The sequence below is a fragment of the Nomascus leucogenys genome, chromosome 6 (genome assembly GCF_006542625.1).
Source record: "Nomascus leucogenys isolate Asia chromosome 6, Asia_NLE_v1, whole genome shotgun sequence".
In the NCBI taxonomy this organism is placed as follows: Eukaryota; Metazoa; Chordata; class Mammalia; order Primates; family Hylobatidae; genus Nomascus; species Nomascus leucogenys.
Genome location: NC_044386.1, coordinates 91,595,167 through 91,614,656, shown reverse-complemented (window position 1 = coordinate 91,614,656; position 19,490 = coordinate 91,595,167). Strand labels below are relative to the sequence as shown.

Sequence of the window (19,490 nt, the reverse complement as noted above, 5' to 3'; positions counted from 1 at the left end):
AATTTTTAAAAGCCCGAGGTGTTCGACTTCCACTATCGAACCAGAGAATCCTGCAGTCAGCAAGGCCTCAGGACTTCCCTCAGTCTCTACCTGCCGGCCACAACCTCCAGCGAGGGGACTCCCTCCCAGCCTACAAGCAACCTGGGTTGCCCTCCCTGCTTGTTCCTCCCAACCACTCGGGGCGCCAAATGCAAGCATTCTCCTTTGGAAGGCTCCCCGCACGCCCCCAGAGTCCCTCTTCCTTCTCCACTGCCTCCGCTACCCACGGCGCAGGCGCCACCCCCCGATCCGCACCCTTTCCCGACTAGCGACCGCCGCGCAGGCGTCTCAGGCTGGCGTCGGCTGCTGAGGCGCGCCCAGGAGCAGGCCGTCAGGCTGTTGGTCAGGAGCGGGCCACGTGCCATGGTGTCACCGCGCGAGCGTGCGCAGAGTGGCTAAGCGCGCCCGTGACGGAACGACGAGGCGTGGGGTGCGCGACCTCGCCCGCCAGGCCCGGCCCCCGCCCCTTGGCCTGCCGCTCCGCCCCCGCGGGGCGTCCCGGGCCGCTCGTCCCGTCGGCTGCGGCCGCGCGCGGCCCGGGGTCGCCGTGAGTACTCGCGAGGCTGGCCTGTGGGGCCGCCACCACGGGCACGGGGCGGTGCGGCCGGGCCGCGGGAAGGGTGCGGGGCTCGCCCCATCTCCGCAGGGGTGGACGAAGTGAAGGGCTTGGACCGGGAGGTTCTGAGGGCCCCTCCTAGGCTGGACAGGCTTCACTCAGGCCCGGCGGCCGGGCGGCAGAGATCGGGCCCAGAGCGTCTTCCCTGGGGAGGCAGGTGTTGGGTGTTTTTGGGATCTTCAGGGGAACCCCGGAGAACAGGTGTAACTGCTTCCCCGGGAGAGGCCTCAGGGCCTGTCCTGGAAGCACGGGTGCCAGAGAGTGTTTTCGGGGGGCAGCCGTGTCCTCTCTCCCTGCGGGGTGCCCGAGATAGCGCTAACCTGCGGGAATCGCCCCTCGGTGATTCTTCCTAGTAGTCTTTGTTTAGTGGCCTAGTCCTGAGAAGGGAGCACACGGGGTGGAGTGGAGTAACCTCTTCCAGGACCACAAAGCCGGGAGCCCAACCTACAATTTAAACATTGAGCTCTGTAGCTGCTTTGACTAGACGTGAAGTTGTCACACCCAGAGAAGCGCCCATGGACCTAGGGAAAGAACTTTGTGATCCAGACTTGAGGCTCGTTTACATTTGACTTATTCCCGTGGAAATTCATAAAGCGTTCTATATTAGCAGCTGAGTTTTAACACCTTCTCTGGACACTCGTCATATAGTCTATTTTTGGCCCAACTTCTTTTGAAAGGGCCCATTCTTTACCTCATTTAAATAAATCAGATAGGTCTTTCTTGCTTAACTCATTAACAACTCAATTAATTGTAACCACGTCACATGAAGATTAGATGTAATTAGAACCTGTCCAATGTCTTTACATCCCAGTCCTTCTGTACTCCTAACCTTAAGCAAATTGCTCCACCTCTGTAGGTCTAAGTATTCTATGTGTAACATGAAAGCTTTGAATTAGGCCACATTTCCGGCTAATTTTTAAAAAAGTGTTTGTGATCCTGTGAATTCCATAACCCACCACCTTCCTTTTCCAACTCTTCACCTTTTAAATCCACTTTCCATCTCTCCAGAGGAAAGGGCGTTGAGAGTAGAGGGAGCAAGTCCCTTTCACTAAAGCAGCCTGGTTTGAAAAAGCCAGTAATCTCTGAACTGTCTCTTGCTTGAACAAGAAAAACTCCCTCTGAAATACCTTTTTCTCCTTGTGATAGCAACAGAAACCAAGCAGCAACAGCCCTTGGAAAGAGGCTAAATTTTTCTTGACTTCTGCAGCAACAAAGACCGTGAAAAGCTGGCACTTCTGGCCTAACGCTGCCGTCATCCTACCCCTCACCCCAGGGCAACCCAGGCTGGACATTTAGTGCCTCCCTCTTTACTGCTCTGTGATCATCCAGATCAGCACTTGACTGTTCATTTTCAAATCTCACGAACCTCACCCCAAGATCTTCACATTCTGGATCTCAGCTGCTCTTGAAGGTGAAGTTTTGCTTTTTAAAATCATTTTTTGTGTGATTTCGTCTATATGTAGAAACATGCAGGTTATTGTATATATCTCCCATTTGACTTAAGTATCCAGCAGAGGGTTCATTCATTCATTCACTCATTCAAGAAATGTGTTAAGGGCTGAAGAATGTAGATTGAAAACAGTCAAAGCCTCTGCCACCAGAGGTTACATTCTGATAAACATTTTATATGTTAGAACATGGTAAGTGGAAAAAAAATAAAGCTGGGAAGGGGGATAGAGAGTGCTAGTATGTGGGTGTTGAGTTGTTGCTGTTTTAATAAATAGGATGGTCAAGGTGGCCTTTGAGCAGAGATCTGGAAGAGTGAAGGAACAAGCCATGTGGATATCTGGGTGGAAAGCATTCCAAGAAAGGGGAACAGCAGGGACAAAGGCTCTATGGCAGGAATATGCTTGGGAATATGGTGGGAATATGAAGGCTGTATGGAGGGAATATGCTTGATGAGTTTGAAGAACAGCAATGAGGCAATTGTGGAGTCTTGGTTAATCTTCCTGTTAACATTTAGACCTGACTCTGAGGAGAGCCCATTCGAGTAGCTTCTGATTTTTTTTAAAACTTTTTATTTTGAAACTTCTCAACTTTACACAAAAGTAGGGAGGTAGGGATTACCAGAAAATCATCATGTACATCTCATAGCTTCATCAGTAATCAACATTTTGCTATTTGCTATATTTATTTCATCTATTATCCTCCCTCCTTTTTTTATGTGTGTGCCAGGGTAGTATTTTAAACAAATCTCAGTAATCGGGTCATTCCATCTCTAAGAACTTCAGTTATACTTTCCTTTTGCATGTTGTTTCTGAAGGATCAAGGAACACTATCAACTGGAAGACTCCTATGCTGGCTCTGCTCTGGCATTGTGTCTTTTGTCCCCATCCTGGCTTAGTTACCAGACTTAAGTTGGTATCTAAGGAATGAACCACAGGTCCTTAGAACACACAAGGATCTAGAACTAGAACAGTGGTTCTCAAATTTTATGCATCAGAACAACTTGGAGGGTGTGTTAAAACACAGATTACTGGGTCCAATTTCTGGGATTTCTTTTTTTCTTTTTTTTTTTTTTTTTTTTTTTTTTTTGAGACAGAGTTTTGCTGTTGCCCCCCAGACTGGAGTGCAATGGCGCAGTCTCAGCTCACTGCAACCTCTGCCTCCCCGGGTCAAATGATTCTCCTGCCTCAGCCTCCCGAGTAGCTGGGATTACAGGCGTGCACCACCATGCCTGGCTAATGTTTTTATTTTAGTAGAGATGGAGTTTCACCATGTTGGCCATGCTGGTCTCGAACTCCTGACCTCAGGTGTCCTGCCCGCCTGGGCCTCACAAAGTGCTAGGATTACAGGCGTGAGCCTCAGTGCCTGGCCATTTCTGGAGTTTCTAATTCAGTAGGTCTTAGGAGGAGTCTGAGAATTTGCACTTCTAACAAGTTCCTAGATGATACTGATGCTGCAGGTCCACCAACCCCAGTCAGAGAATCACTAATCTGGAAACCTGACATTCAGTAGAACTGTGTTAGAGACCAGCCAGGCACAGTGGCTCACACATATAATCCCAACACTTTGGGAGGCTGAGGCGGGTGGATCACCTGAGGTCAGGAGTTCGAGACCAGCCTGGCCAACCTGGTGAAACCCCGTTTCTACTAAAAATACAAAAATTAGCTGGGCATGGTGGCGGGCACCTGTAATCCCAGCTACTTGGGAGGCCAAGACAGGAGAATTGCTTGGACCCAGGAGGCAGAGGTTGCAGTGAGCCGAGATCACGCCATTGCACTCCAGCCTGGGCAACACAGTGAAACTCTGTCAGAAAACAAAAAAAAAAAAAAAAAAAGAAGAACTATATTAGAGACCAAGACACCTCTGAGGTTGGAGTAGCTTCAGCTGAGATATGTGCAAAGCCAGTGACTTGCTGGTCTAGAGAGCAACAGAAAGCTTTTTTAGCCTGCTCTTAGGGTAGCTTTGCCATCTTCAGCCATTAAAGCCTTCATAATTTCACAGATGAGTTTTTTGTTTTGTTTTGTTTTTCTGCTATATGTGGAGGTTTTAATGGAGCTAAAAGTTGCTAGTATAGGATTAGGAGTCTGTGGAATTAGAAGCGAGCAGGGAATTGTGTATGAAAGGGCTCTGGGTTAAGTAAAAGTTTTTCTAAGCATTTTTTGGGATAATTATTGCATTTTTATTTGGGAAGCAGGTTCCAAGATGACTTTAGGGCATTATTTTGGCAATGACAACTGAGATCATAACTGCCAAAAGATGTTCAGTGTTGTTGAGGACTTTTTATTTTGAGACGGAGTTTTTGCTCTTACTGCCCAGGCTGGAGTGCAATGGCATGATCTCGGCTCACTGCAATCTCCGCCTCCTAGATTCAAGCAATTCTCCTGCCTCAGCCTCCTGAGTAGCTGGGATCATAGGCACGCACCACCACACCCAGCTAATTTTTGTATTTTTAGTAGAGACGGGGTTTCACCATGTTGGTCAGGCTGATCTTGAACTCCTGACCTCAGGTGATCTGGCCGTTGAGGACTTTTTAAGTTAGCTATCGTTGCCATATAATAGCTAGTAATACTGATGTTTAAAGAGAGATAATGGCTAATATGGAGAAATAACTAACAATAAAGAGTAGAAGTAATCCGATTCTGAATCTTAACTCTGGTGTGAGTTGGTACTCTGAAGAATTAACTGACAGAGTAAACATAAGCATCTTGTCCTGCCACCATCACTTTTGGCTTTAGGAGTTGTAACATTATGAGCTAGAGCAGGGTCTTGCTCTAATCCCAGCTCTCCAGTTTAAGTAGAACAGCAGTATCTTGCATATAGTGCTTTTGTGTTTCATTATCTATAAAGAACTGCATGTGCAAGTGTGCATGTATATGCACGCAAGCGTGTCTTTTTATATGCAGGTATCTGTATGTATAATAAAAGTGCATTAATGGCCAGGTGCAATGGCTCACACATGTATTCCCAGCAATTTGGGAGGCCGAGGCCGGTAGATCACCTGAAGTCGGGAGTTCGAGACCAGCCTGGCCAACATGGTGAAACCCCATCTCTACTGAAAATATTAAAATTAGCTGGGCGTGGCAGCAGGCACCTGTAATCCCAGCTACTTGGGAGGCTGAGGCATGAGAATTGCTTGAACCCAGGAGGCAGAGGTTGCAGTGAGCCAAGATCGCACCATTGCACTCCAGCCTGGGCGACAAGAGCAAAACTCCATCTCAAAAAAAAAAAGTGTATTGGTAAATACGTGTTCCTGTATATATACACCACCCAGCTATTAAGTGGTGATGAAACTCATTATTATCTACTTTCCACAGGACAGTGACTTGTTAACCACTGCAACAGCAGAGCCTGCCATCCCCAACAGATCACCAGTTGTCCCTGACATCGTGCCCTACCTTGTCTCTTTGTGGTTTCCTAAATGCCCATCTCGTTGGCCTTGGTTCGGCTGGTGGTATGGAGGGGTGCTGCCTAGCACTGACCTGAGAGTGTGTGTGACCCACTGACCCAATGGTGAGAACTGACTGCCCACCTCTCCAACTGATTGTTCAAAGGGTAGAGGAGACAAAGTGCAGATCTCACCCTTTCTTGGTATTTTCCTTTCTACCCTTTTGGAAGATAGAGTGGCTATTTGAAGTTAAAGGAAAGGGAAGGGGCACAGAAACAGTATTACTTGATGTGTTTGTGTAGGTGGGTTTTTTTGGGGAGGGAGAGGAGAATTAAGTACTTTAAAGGATAGAAAGAAAATAATGAGACGGGAGAGCTTAGGTGTGCTTGAGAACTGTCTTAGGTAACGATCCTGGAAGAGGCCAGCTTGTACTGGAACCCAGATGTGCTTAGGAGTCAACCTTGACATTGAAGTCATTTGCATTTCTCTCCTACTGGCTACCAGAGCCTCTCAGTCATCATACTGAAACTTCAGAAGGCCAAAATTCCCTAGATGTCTTCCTCTGTCCCGCTAAGAGCTAGTCTATGGATATGATCATATCAGGAAGAGACCGACACTCTTCCCAAAGGGTGACATGAAAGGTGTAAAGGGATCAGGGCTTCAGTTTTCCTATCTTTTCCCAATCTTTGTGGGAATCTGTTCCCCATCATATCATCCCACGCCTTTCCATGGGATAATAGGGACCTAACAAAGCATGATATCCTTATTTCTCGTCACCAGGACATCAAAGGCCAGTTCTGGAATGATGACGACTCGGAGGGAGATAATGAATCAGAGGAATTTCTCTATGGAGTTCAGGTGAGGTTACATCTCCCAAGACCCCCACGTTGGATGGTCTAGATATGTGCCGCTTTTTGGATACATCAGGAGTGAAATAGGTTCTGCAGCACAGATGAGATGAGGTTATAATGTTGATGTGGTCTGAGCATGGTCTTGTCAGAGCTGATCTCATGCCCTTGCTCTTTCTTTGGAGTCATACCTGTTCCCAAGTAAACTACATCCTCTGTATGTGGAGACTCCCCATATGATCTTAATTAGACATAATTATTTTCTGACTTTTATAACACTAGCCATTGGGGGTAGTTTCATTCATTAGGGTCACATCTTAAAAGATTACTCTGCCAGCGATTGCTTAATGCCATCACTACCCAGGGCACAGTCCTGAGCAGAAATACCCAGACTCTCAGAATGTTCTTCACTTAGAACTAATCTTAGGAAACCTTTTAACTCTTCAGCCTGTTCTGAGTTGTCATAGAAGGTATCCTGGTCAAGGTCTGAGAGAAAAGCTGGAGATTTAAGGAAGTGAACTCCAAGCAAAAGCCTACATTTGGTCTGCTGAACCTTTTTAAAGTCATGATGAGATGGAGACCTCTGTTAATGAAATCCCTTGCTAGGGTCACCACTGATAACCCCTTCACATAAGTGGCTTTTACTTCCCCTATACTGCTGTCTGATTTCTCCTGTTCCTGGTGTCTCTTCATATTCTTTTTATTATCTCTCTTTCCCTCATCTTTTTCCACCTCTCTCCACCACCATTTTTGCTGCTATCTCAGGGGAGCTGTGCAGCTGACCTGTATCGACACCCACAGCTTGATGCAGACATTGAAGCCGTGAAGGAGATCTACAGTGAGAACTCTGTATCCATCAGGTGGGACTCTACTTCATGGGTGACAGGGGAGCAAGTCACTTCTTTCTGAGTTGTTAAAAGGCTAGAAGTTTTTCTTTTTATGGTGATAGTGGGGTAAATTATGAACTTAATGATAGAAGATGCTCAGAATAAATGAGCTTGGCTGAGAGTAGAGAGTAGAGAGTAAGGCCACTTTTCTTAGGAATTCCCTCTTATCCGAGACCCCTCTGGGCCAGTAGTTTCACCTTTCAGGTAAGAAATGCTTTTGGCCTGGGAGAAGATCCTGATCATGTAAGTGGTGTAAGGCTGTAGCTAAGACCCTAGGTACAAAGCTGTCGTCCCCTCTTCCCTTTCCCCTGTCCCCAGGCTCAGTTCTCTTTCCACCTCAGTTTCTGTTCCCTTCTTTCTCCCTTAATGAGTCTCACCTGTTGTCACCTGTGTCTCTATAGAGAATATGGAACTATCGATGACGTGGACATTGACCTCCACATCAACATCAGCTTCCTCGATGTAAGTGGGGCTAGTACCTGCCAACAACATGTCTAGCTGGACTTGTGGAATTTGTCATGTAAGCCAGGAGTCTTGTTCCCGAGTGCTGTATTTGGAGCACATATTCCTCATCTCTGTCTTTCCTAGACCATCACCAGACAGTGGTGTGTACTGTCATGTGCATGTGTGTGTCATATAGGGGAAATTTCAGGTCCATTCTTCTATGTTTCTAAACTGGAAACTATTTCCCTTCTTCTTTTAGGAGGAAGTCTCTACAGCCTGGAAGGTCCTCCGGACAGAACCTATTGTGTTGAGGCTGCGATTTTCTCTCTCCCAGTACCTAGATGGACCAGGTAAAGGCAGTGACTTTGGGCGAGTGGGTGGTCTGAGTGTGGTCTAATCCAAAGCCCTAAGTTAACTGAGGTAGAAAAAAATTAGGAACAAGGCCCTTGGGCTCAATCTGCAGGCTATTGGTAGGGGCTTTTTAGTCCCCTGTAATTGGTATCTTCATCCCCTGTCGCCTAATAACCATTCCCTAAAGGCCTTCTTGCCTAATGACGTTGTTTTCTCTGGTTCCAAGATAAAATTTCTTTCTCCTCCTTTTCTCAACATCTTCCTGAGGATATTTCAGATTCATATGACAGCTTCTAGAATCTGCCCTCTGCCTCAGATGTTTTTTTCTTCCACCATTACTGTTTAGAATACCCAACAGCTATGATCTTTAGAATGTACAGAAGCTATTCCACTGAGCTTTGGACTCCAGGAAGACAAGAGATATGTACTTACTAGTAGCCTTCTCTTCTCTTTGCAGAACCATCAATTGAGGTTTTCCAGCCATCAAATAAGGAAGGATTTGGGCTGGGTCTTCAGTTGAAAAAGTAAGAACTTTGGTCTTTTCTGGTCATGGACATGTGAAGGAAGGAAAGAGAGATGGAAATATATGGATGGACAGGCAGAGCCTTGGATGGAATGCCTCCTTCCAAAAATGTCTTTCTGAAATATGCCGAGGAAAAGCTAAAATAAATTTAGGGAGCCAGATTTAAGGTTGTGGAGAGAGAGTATATGGTTCTTGGGTGTCAGAACCTGAGACTTTCTAGAGATAAAAGAGGCTCATCACTACTTAGCATTTTTACTACCCTGGAATCAGAGTCATGCTATTCATATTTCTCTAGTGGTTTCTTCAGAGTAAGTCTCTAGGAACTCAATTTTAGTTTATTGAATGTGTTGAGCATTAAGCTAAGTATTTGGTATACAAAGAAATGAAGCATATTTTCCACTCTCAGTGAAGTTTCAAATAGAGTCCACTGGATACGTATTCTAATACAGGTGAATATGTAAGGTTTAGAAAGGACACTGAAGAGTGACTCAGTCTGTTGAAAGGGTGATGATTAATAATTTCCTTTGTTTTTTGTTTTGTTTTGTTTTGTTTTTTGAGACAGAGTCTTGCTCTCACCCAGGCTGGAGTGCAGTGGCATGATCTGGGCTCACTGCAACTTCTGCCTCCTGAGTTCAAGTGATTCCTGTGCCTCAGCCTCCTAAGTAGCTGGGATTACAGGCACCCACCACCATGGCCGGCTAATTTTTGTATTTTTAGTAGAGATGGGGTTTCTCCATGTTGGCCAGTTTGGTCCCAAACTCCTGGCCTCAAGTGATCCACCTGCCTCAGCCTCCCAAAGTGCTGAGATTACAGGTGTGAACCACCGCACCCAGCCAGTGATTAGTAATTTTCAAGGATGGATAAGAGTTGTCCATGTAGACAGATTCTGAGGGTGAATAACATTTGCAGGGGCTTAGTCACATAAAGCAGTATGTGTGTAGGGAGCTTCAGGTAGTTAAATATTGCTGATAAAATACAAGCTGGGGGTGTAGGAGCCAAAGCCAGAGAATAGGGAAGGGTTCAAGTTAGAGAGGATCTTAGACTTTTATCCTGTAGGCAGTGTGAACATTGAAGGGTTTAGGCAAAGAAATGATGTGGTCAGATTTATTTTTAAAAACCATTCTGGTAGCATTATACAAAATGGGTAGGAGGGAATGAGACAAGAGACCAGAACTAGTGTAGTAGGGTGCTTTTGTAAAAGTCAAGACAAGAGATGCTAAAGGCCTGAGCTAAAGTGTGATTATACTGAGATTATAGTGAGCTAAAGTGTGATTAAGTGAGAATGGAGATGAGACAGATTAGAAAGATTTGTGAGGTGTAAAATCAATAAGACTTGAAGACTGATTTAGATATATTGAATATAGCCATAAGGGCCAAAGAGTAGTGGAAAATACATTTAAGTTTCCAGCCTAGATGTCTGGGTAAATTGTGATACCACCAGTGTAAATAGGGATATGAGAACGGAGCAGGTTTGTAGGATGAGGATAGGTAATTAGTTCCATTTTTGAGATGTTATTTAAAGGTAACTTTCAGATATGCAGGTAGAGATGCTTGTCCGAAATGTCAATTTGCCACTTACCGGAGTATATGTCAAGTTGCTACTTACAGGAGAGGTTAGGGTTGAAGATATGCATCAATGTGTGTGGGAAGAAGTTACAGCCAGTGAATATGAGATTGCCGAAGGAGGGCATGATAGTGGGAAAAGAAGATAGGATCAAGGACTAAATACCATTAAACTCTCAGACGAAATCCTGAAGAAACCAGCAGGGTAGGCAGAGGAAGAAGAAACACTGCAGGTAGGTCAGAGAAGAATAGGAAGAGAATGGTGGCACAGAAGACAAAGGAGGGCAGGTTCTGCAAGGAGGGCCAGATGCCAGAGAAGATAAGGGAAGAACCTGGGAGTTTCCATCGGATTTAGCATCAGGAGGAGAACAATTTTAGTGGTGAAGGTAGGAACCAGAATACAGAAAGTTGAGAGGTGAGTGGTTGGCAACAACATAGAAACAATGAGTATGGGTTGAGAAATTTGGGTGGGGATGGGAAGGCAACAGGGAGAGGTTAACTAGACTAAGGTGCAGAAAATTGACATTTTTTGTTGACTTTGGGAAAGGAACTGACAGGAAAAGGGAATGATTGACACATCAAGGTCCCTAAAAAGGCAAGTCAGGGCTGAGATCTAGAGCACAAATCGAAGGATTGATCTTAGGTAGAAGGGTCACTTTACCTCCAGAAAATGGAGGGATCAAGGTAGGGTGGAAATATAAGTAGATTTTATAGTAGGGTTGGAAAATTAAGGGAACCGATATCTGATGGCTTAGGAAGGAAGAGAGGTTATTGGTTGTAGATGAAGTTAGTAACTTAAAGAAGGTAATAAGGATTTAGAACAATACCTTAGAGTAATGCTAGAGAGAATTGATCAAGGACAAGTGAAAGGATTGACAAATCTAGCTAAGGGCGCAGCTCAAATTGGAAACCATAAATTTGGGAATATAATTTTTCACCTAACAATGTCAGTACCCCTTATGTCCCTACTCCTTTTCTTCATGACTCACAAGGAACAGAGTGGTACTCACCTCCATCCTACCACTTCTGTTTCCCTGTCAACAGTATAGTCATTCTTGGCAATAGATTTCAAGGTTTGCAGCCTTTGAAGGCTCACCTTTGAAATCTCACTCCAAAGGCAAAGCATCTCTGAATTTTTCTGGCCATTAGGCTAGGTACCCTCTAGGGTGAAGGGGTGCTCTGGGATGGTGATTTTTTTATTTACTAAGGTCATTTTAAGGGGTCTTCAGATACACATTCCCCTACCACAACTAGCTTTGCAGTCCCTGCGTCTGAATTTTAGATTATTTGCCTCTCTTTAGTCCTTATTTCTTGACCCTGCCTCATCTTGCCTAAGCTCATTCTTTTTGATCCCTCAGGATCCTGGGTATGTTTACATCCCAACAATGGAAACATCTGAGCAACGATTTCTTGAAGACCCAGCAGGAGAAGAGGCACAGTTGGTTCAAGGCAAGTGGTACCATCAAGAAGTTCCGAGCTGGCCTCAGCATCTTTTCACCCATCCCCAAGTAAGTGCTCCCTAAAGCTGATCATCTGTAAATACCTTGTGATAGTCCCCACCCCCACCTTCTTGATTACATAAACTTTTCTATCCCCTCTCTTCCCTGAATTCTGTCTCTTTAACTACTGACACCACTCACATGATCCTGTTCACTATGTGTCCTTACCTTTCTACTCCCTACCCAAGGTTAATACCTAATCCTTTATGTAAAACAGAATACCTAGCTCGTGATATGTATTTTGAGAAATGTATGCCGAATCTTCCATCTTTCTGTTCTTTTGCCCTGATCCGTTTCCCCATCCTAAGAAGAAAGTGTCAGAGAACAGGCAGTAATTCCTTGCTAGGTTCTGGAAATAAATATTGCTCCATTCTTTGACCCCAGGTCTACATTTTCCCCTTGTGGTGTCTTCTGATATTCCCAAAGGCAAACACAAACCCAGATTTGTAGCTTCCCAGGAATCATTGTTGACAGTCAGATAGTCAATATTAGGCCCTTTAGGATGCAACTACTTCTTGCCTAGCGCAATGTTTAACAATCTCTCTCTCTATTTTTTTTTTTCTCTCTTTCTCAGTAAGAAAAACAGGCAGCCTTTCCAAGGGATTATTCCATACTTGGCTTAGAAACATAATAACCTATCCTCTGCCTCTGCCCACCCTCAGTGTCCCAATGTGAAGAACCCACAGATGATGACATAAAAATTTTAATTCAGATGCGTGATTTACTTGTTTTAATAGTATTTAAGATACAGTGCAACTTTCCTCAGATATGAGTTTGTCTTTCTTTGGTTTAGAACTTTTGACTTAGGGCTCACTTATCTCCAGTCCCCTCTAGGGCTCCTATGAAATCCCCAGTTTTATCACTTCTCTTTGCTCTCTCTCTCTCCAGGTCTCCCAGTTTCCCTATCATACAGGACTCCATGCTGAAAGGCAAACTAGGTGTACCAGAGCTTCGGGTTGGGCGCCTCATGAATCGTTCCATCTCCTGTACCATGAAGAACCCCAAAGTGGAAGTGTTTGGCTACCCTCCCAGCCCCCAGGCAGGTCTCCTGTGCCCTCAGCACGTGGGCCTCCCTCCCCCAGCACGGACCTCTCCTTTGGTACATGGGCTGGGGAGGGTTTGACTTGGCTATCAGGAGGGTGGGAGTGGAAATGTGGGAGTGTAGTTTCTCAAAATGGGGTGGGGGTATGGTTGTCTAGGCATCATAAATCAAACCTAGGTATGTACCATGAGTGAGTAGAATGGAACACTTCTTTTTTTTGAGACAGGGTCTCACTCTGTCATCCAGGCTGGAGGGCAGTGGTGATCTCTGCTCACTGCAGTCTCTGCCTCCCAAGCTCATGATCCTCCTACCTCAGCCTGTCAAGTAGCTGGGACTATAGGCACATGCCACGACTGACTAATTTTTCATATTTTTGTAGAGACGGGCTTTTGCCATGTTGGCCAGGGTAGTCTTGAACTCCTGAGCTCAAGTGATCCACCTTCCTTCGGCTCCCAAAGTGCTGGGATTACAGGCATGAGCCACCATCCCAGCTGGAAAACATTTTTTAACAGTAGAAAACTTACGTCTAAACTGTCTGGCAAGCTTCTCTGATAGGCCATGAAGCAGAGAGTCTGGAGATGGGAATCTCAAGGAGAAGTCATGTGTGATTTTATTAGTTTGTGAGTAGGACTGTAGTTAACTGTAGCTGCTGTACTAACCTATTCCATCTACTTTGAAGGAGGGTTAAGGACAGGTGAGCCCCTTTCCAGAACCTTTGGCAAAAATGTCTAAAAGTCTCCTTTCCAGCTTCGGGATTCTGAGCTAGGGTTTAGCTGCTTTAGGAGAGTCCTAGGTGATGGGCAAGAGTCAGGTCTATCTAGGCCCCAGCTTCATAGGAGGTTCATGGGGTCTGCCTTTTTACTCTCACCAGGTCAGTGGTCACTGCAAGAACATTCCCACTCTGGAGTATGGATTCCTCGTTCAGGTAATCAAGTCAAAATTGTCACTCCAAAGCCCTTCCCTGTTGTCTGACCCATTTGGTCTGCTAACACCTCCCAGCTCCTCAATGAAATACTTCCTGAATTGCTTTGCTTCCAGAACTAATGGTAGAAGGAAAGAAGGCATTGTTCCCATCTTCAAGAACCTGACAGCATTACTGGAAAGACAATACTTACCACTTACGATCAAGTGCCAATGAGGCACTGCCAATTTTAAGTGTATGGGTGTCAAGACTCATATGACATGAGTTGAGAGTGAGATTGACACTAATTTCCTTAATGATTCCCAATAGCCCTTGCTCAAATGATCTTTAGTATTCTTCACAGACCCCTTTCACTGCGCAGCTACTACTGGTCATTTGCTTTTTAAAATCTCTTTATTCCCTGGGCATTCATGCTTTCACTTTTGCATCTCTGTTAACCTTTGTTCATGTAATTCTTCCTATCTTCCTCTTGCCATCAAGAGTCAGTTGGCACCTTTTCCATAAAATTGCCATTACGCCAATGCATTACCTAGAAGTGATGTCTCCCCTCACTGAACTGTTACGATTTTTTTTGTTTCGTATGGCACCTATGTGTTGCATACTATGGGCTGCCTTGAATTGTTATTAATTTATAAACATGCCACATCTCTCCTATTGAAGTTCAGCTTCTGAGAAAACAACCTTTAATTTTATTTCATAATCAAGAAGACCTTTCACAGAGCTGGGGACATAATGGGCTTTCAGTAAATCTGCATTAAATGAATAAAGTCTCTTGCATGTCCCATTACCAGCCTAAAATCATGTGAAATGGGAAAAACTTGACTGATGCACAAAAGCTGTGTTAAGACAGGGTGTCATTAAAAAAAAAAAAAACGTTGTAGGATATTGCTGCATTAGTTCTGAATTTTCCTATCTTCCTAGCACAGAATTGTCTGTAGTTTTGACCAGTGGACTGGCTAAGTGTTCTAGGTAGTTGAAATGGCTTCTCAGGACCTTCTGCCATCTAATTGATTGAATGCTTTCCTATCCCAGAGGGACAGCCTATAATTACAAGTAATTTTAATAGTTTGATTAGCACCCATTTTATATTTTTAAAATGCTTTCATGGACATCATCTCATTTCTTGCAATACCCCTATGAGGCGAATAATGCTCTGCTATATAAACAAAGAAACCAAGGCTCAGGTTAACTGACTTGCTTAAAATTATATATGCCATTAAGTATTAGAAGTAGGATGTTAACCCAGGTCTTCTCAATCAAACATCATGTTCTTATTTTTACTATACCATACAATCTTAGCTCTGCAGTCAGGCCATCAGTTTAAGTACACAGCCTAAGAATATATCCTACCTTAGGCATGGGGCTGGGAGGATGGAGGGTAGCTGGAAAAAAAAGCTGAAATTATTTCCCATATCTGTGTGTGCCAGTACTTCCAAAAGACTTAGAATCTGTTCTTTTCCCAGATCATGAAGTATGCAGAACAGAGGATTCCAACATTGAATGAGTACTGTGTGGTGTGTGATGAGCAGCATGTCTTCCAAAATGGATCTATGCTGAAGGTATAGGTCCCTACTCTATGACCGTCTTCCTTAACCAGGTCCCCTTCACTTCATTTCCTTCTTCCTTGGTCTGTGGTCAAGGTAAAATTCTGTCTGTACACCCTGATACTCTAGAAATTGTTGATTTTTCTCAGAAAACAAATCTCAGCAGTACTGTTTAGAGAAATGAAGATACGAGAATATTTATTTAGGATAGAGTCCACCTGACATTTAAAAATGGGGATCAGATATTGACCAAGATGATTGGATATGATGCTGTCCTCAAGGACTCTAAGTCCAGATGGGAGACAGACAAATCACAATGTATATTAAGTTTATAGAAGAGATATTAGCATTGTTAAAAATCAGGTGAGAGAACATCTGACTTCATAGGAAGATCAAGGAAGGCTTCATAGGGGAGACAGTGTTAACTTCCAAACTTATCAGTAAGGCATTTTAATTAAGACTTTATTGGTAGTTTTCTCCTGATATAGAGGGCCTCAAATTCCTACCCTGTTTTAGAGTTGTCTGAGGTCAAGACTCCCTCTCTGCCTACACCTTATTGCACACCCCATCCCACCACCATCTGTTTAATATACCCTTTCAGCCAGCTGTCTGTACTCGTGAACTATGCGTCTTCTCCTTCTACACACTGGGTGTCATGTCTGGAGCTGCAGAGGAGGTGGCCACTGGAGCAGAGGTATGGGGGAGGGAAACGTGGCTGGGGAATTGGGATCAAGAAAGACAGAGGAACCTAGCAATTTCATTCTTGGAATTTAACTTCCAAAAATGCTTTTGTATATAAGATATACACTGTAGTATTGTTTATAAAATAAAAAATGGATACAACCCCATCTGTAGGGGCTCCAGTTAAAGAAATTATGGGATATCCTTAGAGTAGACATAGTATATAGGTATTATTTATGGACAGAAAATTTTAACATAGTTATATAAAAAAGCAAATACAACAGTATATGTAGTAAAATTGTCCATGTAAGAAAATAAAGGGCCAAGCACAATGGCTCACACCTGTAATCCCAGTACTTTGGGAGGCTGAGATGGGAGGATGGCTTGAGCTCAGGAGGTCGAGGCTGCAGTGGGCCATGATCACGCCACTGCACTCCAGCCTGGGTAACAGAGTGAGCCCCTGTCTCTTTAAAAACGAATGAGAGAGAAAGAAAAAATACTTCCGTAGGAAAATTATCTGGAAGGATATACATCAGACTCACTAGTACTTAGCTGTGAAGATTGAGATTAAGGGCAGGAAGATGGTTTTTTTATCTTTAATTACTTTGGTATTACTTCAATTTTTATGAGCTTGTATTTTCTATTTTAAAAGCCTTAAACATATTTGCTTTTTAAAAGAACATCAGAGAGAAATACTGGATACTCTGTGACTCCCAGTACTGGGAAGTCATTTAGCTTCTGCCCTGTTTTTTTCCTTTCCCCTAAGGTGGTGGATCTGCTGGTGGCCATGTGTAGGGCAGCTTTAGAGTCCCCTAGAAAGAGCATCATCTTTGAGCCTTATCCCTCTGTGGTGGACCCCACTGATCCCAAGACTCTGGCCTTTAACCCTAAGGTATGTTACTTGAGAAAGTCAGGGCTAAGGAACAGAAATGGTAAAAGATAGTGGGAGACTATGGGCTGACATTCTGGTATATACAGGGCTTGGAATAGGGACAGAATTCTTAAACTCTGTGATTTAGCTCTTTCAGTAAATAAATAGCCAAGTTTGACACAGAAAAGGGAGAAGAATTAATATTAGTTACATTATGTTAGGGAAAAAGGGCTTTTGGAGCCAGACAGACCTGGATTCCATTTGAGATTCTGCTACTCCCCATTTGAAGGGTATTAGGCAAGTCACTTAACCTTTCTAAACTTCAATCTCCTTATCTTGTAAAAAGGGATAATATTTATTTTGCAGATGATTATAAAAATGAGAAGTAGGGCCGGGCGCGGTGGCTCACGCTTGTAATCCCAGCACTTTGGGAGGCCGAGGCGGGCGGATCACGAGGTCAGGAGATCGAGACCGAGACCATGGTGAAACCCCGTCTCTACTAAAAATACAAAAAAATTAGCCGGGCGTAGTGGCGGGCGCCTGTAGTCCCAGCTATTCGGAGAGGCTGAGGCAGGAGAATGGTGTGAACCCGGGAGGCGGAGCTTGCAGTGAGCCGAGATTGCGCCACTGCACTCCAGCCTGAGTGACAGAGCGAGACTCCGTCTCAAAAAATAAAAAATAAAAAAATGAGAAGTAGGCTGGGTGCGGTGGCTCACGCCTGTAATCCCAGCACTTTGGGAGGCCGAGGCGGGCGGATCACAAGGTCAGGAGATTGAGACCATCCTGGCTAACATGGTGAAGCCCCATCTCTACTAAAAAATACAAAAAATTAGCCAGGTGTGGTGGTAGGCGCCTGTAGTCCCAGCTACTCGGGAGGCTGAGGCAGGAGAATGGCGTGAACTCGGGAGGCGGAGCTTGCAGTGAGCTGAGATCATACTACTGCACTCCAGCCTGGGCGACAGAGTGAGACTCTGTCTCAAAAAAAAAAAAAAAAAAAAAAAAAAAAGAAAAAGAGAAGTAATATATGTAAAGTACTGTTTTAGGGTTTTCCAGAGAAACAGCCAGTAGGAGATATATATGGAGAGAGAAGGAGAAAGAGGTTTATTATAAGGAATTGCCTCACATAATTATGGAGGCTGAGAAGTCCCAACATCTTACAGTTAGCAGGTTGCAGACCCAGGAGAGCCAGTGGTATAGTTGTAGTCCCAGTCCCAAGGCTTGAAAATCAGAGAGTGGGCTGGGCGCAGTGGCTTCTGCCTGTAATCCTAGCACTTTGGGAGGCCAAGGCAGGCGGATCACTTGACTGGAGTGAGGAGTCAAAGACCAGCCTGGCCAACATGGTGAAACCCCGTCTCTACTGAAAATACAAAAAATTAGCCAGGCATGTTGGTGGGTGCCTGTAATCTCAGCTACTTGGGAGGCTGAGGCATGAGAATCGCTTGAACCCAGGAGGCAGAGGTTGCAGTGAGCCGGGATCGCACCACTGCACTCCAGGCTGGGTGACAGAGAGAGACTCTGCCTCAAAAAAACAAACAAAACCAAAAAATCAGAGCCAATGGTGTAAGTTCTAGCCTGAAAGCCTGAAGGCTCAACATCCAAGAAGAGTCCATTTTTTTTTTAGTTCAAATCCAAAGACTGGAAAAGACTGATAATCCAACTTGAGCAATCAGGCAGGAGGAATACCCACAAACTCTACAAACTCATGGCGGGGTGGGGCAGAGGAGTCAGCCTTTTTGTTTTATTCTGGTCATTGATCGATTGGATAAGGCCCTTCCACGTTAGGGAGGACAATTTGCTTTACTCAGTCTGCTGATTCACATGTTAATCTCAACCAGAAACACCCTCACAAACACACCCAGAAATAATGGTTGACCAGATGAGTGGGTACCTCATGGCCCAGTCAAGTTGACACACAAAATTAACCATCACAAGTACCCAGCATAGTACCTCACTATTACTGTCATTACTATACAGAGTATATATGTTATTTAGTCCTCAGAACGTCTCTATGGGGGTGATAGGAGTTAATCTTCACTTGCATAAAGGGATGCTAAAGGTTCTAAGAGGCCAAATAACTTACCCTATTACTCCCAGCTGATAAAAGAGAACTAGCATGTGACCCCAGAACTGTCTGACATTAATGCTCTTTCCATGACATACTATTGTTTCCTTGGGCCTAGACTTTTTTGGTACATCTAGCCCCTTTTCATCACATCTTACTTTCCTCCACTTTTCTTTATTTGGTTCTTCTCTTCCCATTGATTCTCCACAGAAGAAGAATTATGAGCGGCTTCAGAAAGCTCTGGATAGTGTGATGTCTATTCGGGAGATGACCCAGGTATTCTGCCTTCTCTGTCCCCTCTCCTCTGCCTGCCCAGTTCAAGTGTCCTGTTCTGTTTGTAATTTGTGGGAGTGGGATGAAGATTTAGAGATGCTACTCACTGTGTTTTTTTTTTCAGTCTTTTCTCTTTAACCTTCCCAATTCCTGTTCTCCGTTTTGTTAGCTCTGTTACTCTTCTTTATTCTCTTTAGTCTTTGTGTCTCAATCTTTACCTTTGCTGTTAATTCCTTTACAAGTTGTTCATATTTAATGTTTTGCCATAATTCTTAGGGAGTTAAGAAGTGAAGGAAAGACCTCTGCCCAGGGTTGGGAGGGTGAGGAGGAGGGGGGCTTGAAGGTAAGGAACTAGACACAGGGGCCTACATCTTCTATCCTTCTAGGGGTGGGGCAGCCACATGGAGCAGTGACCATCCTTTGACTCAAGGCTGTCCCTCACCAGACTTCCCCACCCCTCGTCTGCAATCTCTGCATGAATAGACATTCATTTG

General features: G+C 44.4%; 1 protein-coding gene across 10 annotated transcripts in view; it reads left to right on the top strand.

Annotated features, from left to right (window-relative positions):
• Window positions 1-423: 423 nt before the first annotated feature.
• Window positions 424-19,490, top strand: part of PARP6 (poly(ADP-ribose) polymerase family member 6) — a 31,882-nt gene continuing 12,815 nt past the window's right edge. For 2 of the 10 annotated variants that reach the window (XM_030814695.1, XM_030814693.1), the window contains exons 1-15: window positions 426-586; window positions 1,802-2,066; window positions 5,416-5,611; window positions 6,267-6,344; window positions 7,100-7,194; window positions 7,623-7,683; window positions 7,925-8,015; window positions 8,474-8,540; window positions 11,461-11,610; window positions 12,490-12,700; window positions 13,515-13,568; window positions 15,029-15,124; window positions 15,711-15,803; window positions 16,557-16,682; window positions 18,934-18,999. In XM_030814695.1, coding sequence (XP_030670555.1) covers window positions 5,609-5,611; window positions 6,267-6,344; window positions 7,100-7,194; window positions 7,623-7,683; window positions 7,925-8,015; window positions 8,474-8,540; window positions 11,461-11,610; window positions 12,490-12,700; window positions 13,515-13,568; window positions 15,029-15,124; window positions 15,711-15,803; window positions 16,557-16,682; window positions 18,934-18,999 — 1,191 coding nt within the window. In that variant the 5' untranslated portion in view covers window positions 426-586; window positions 1,802-2,066; window positions 5,416-5,608. The other 8 variants (XM_030814698.1, XM_030814696.1, XR_004030553.1 and 5 more) reach the window with 7 other exon arrangements.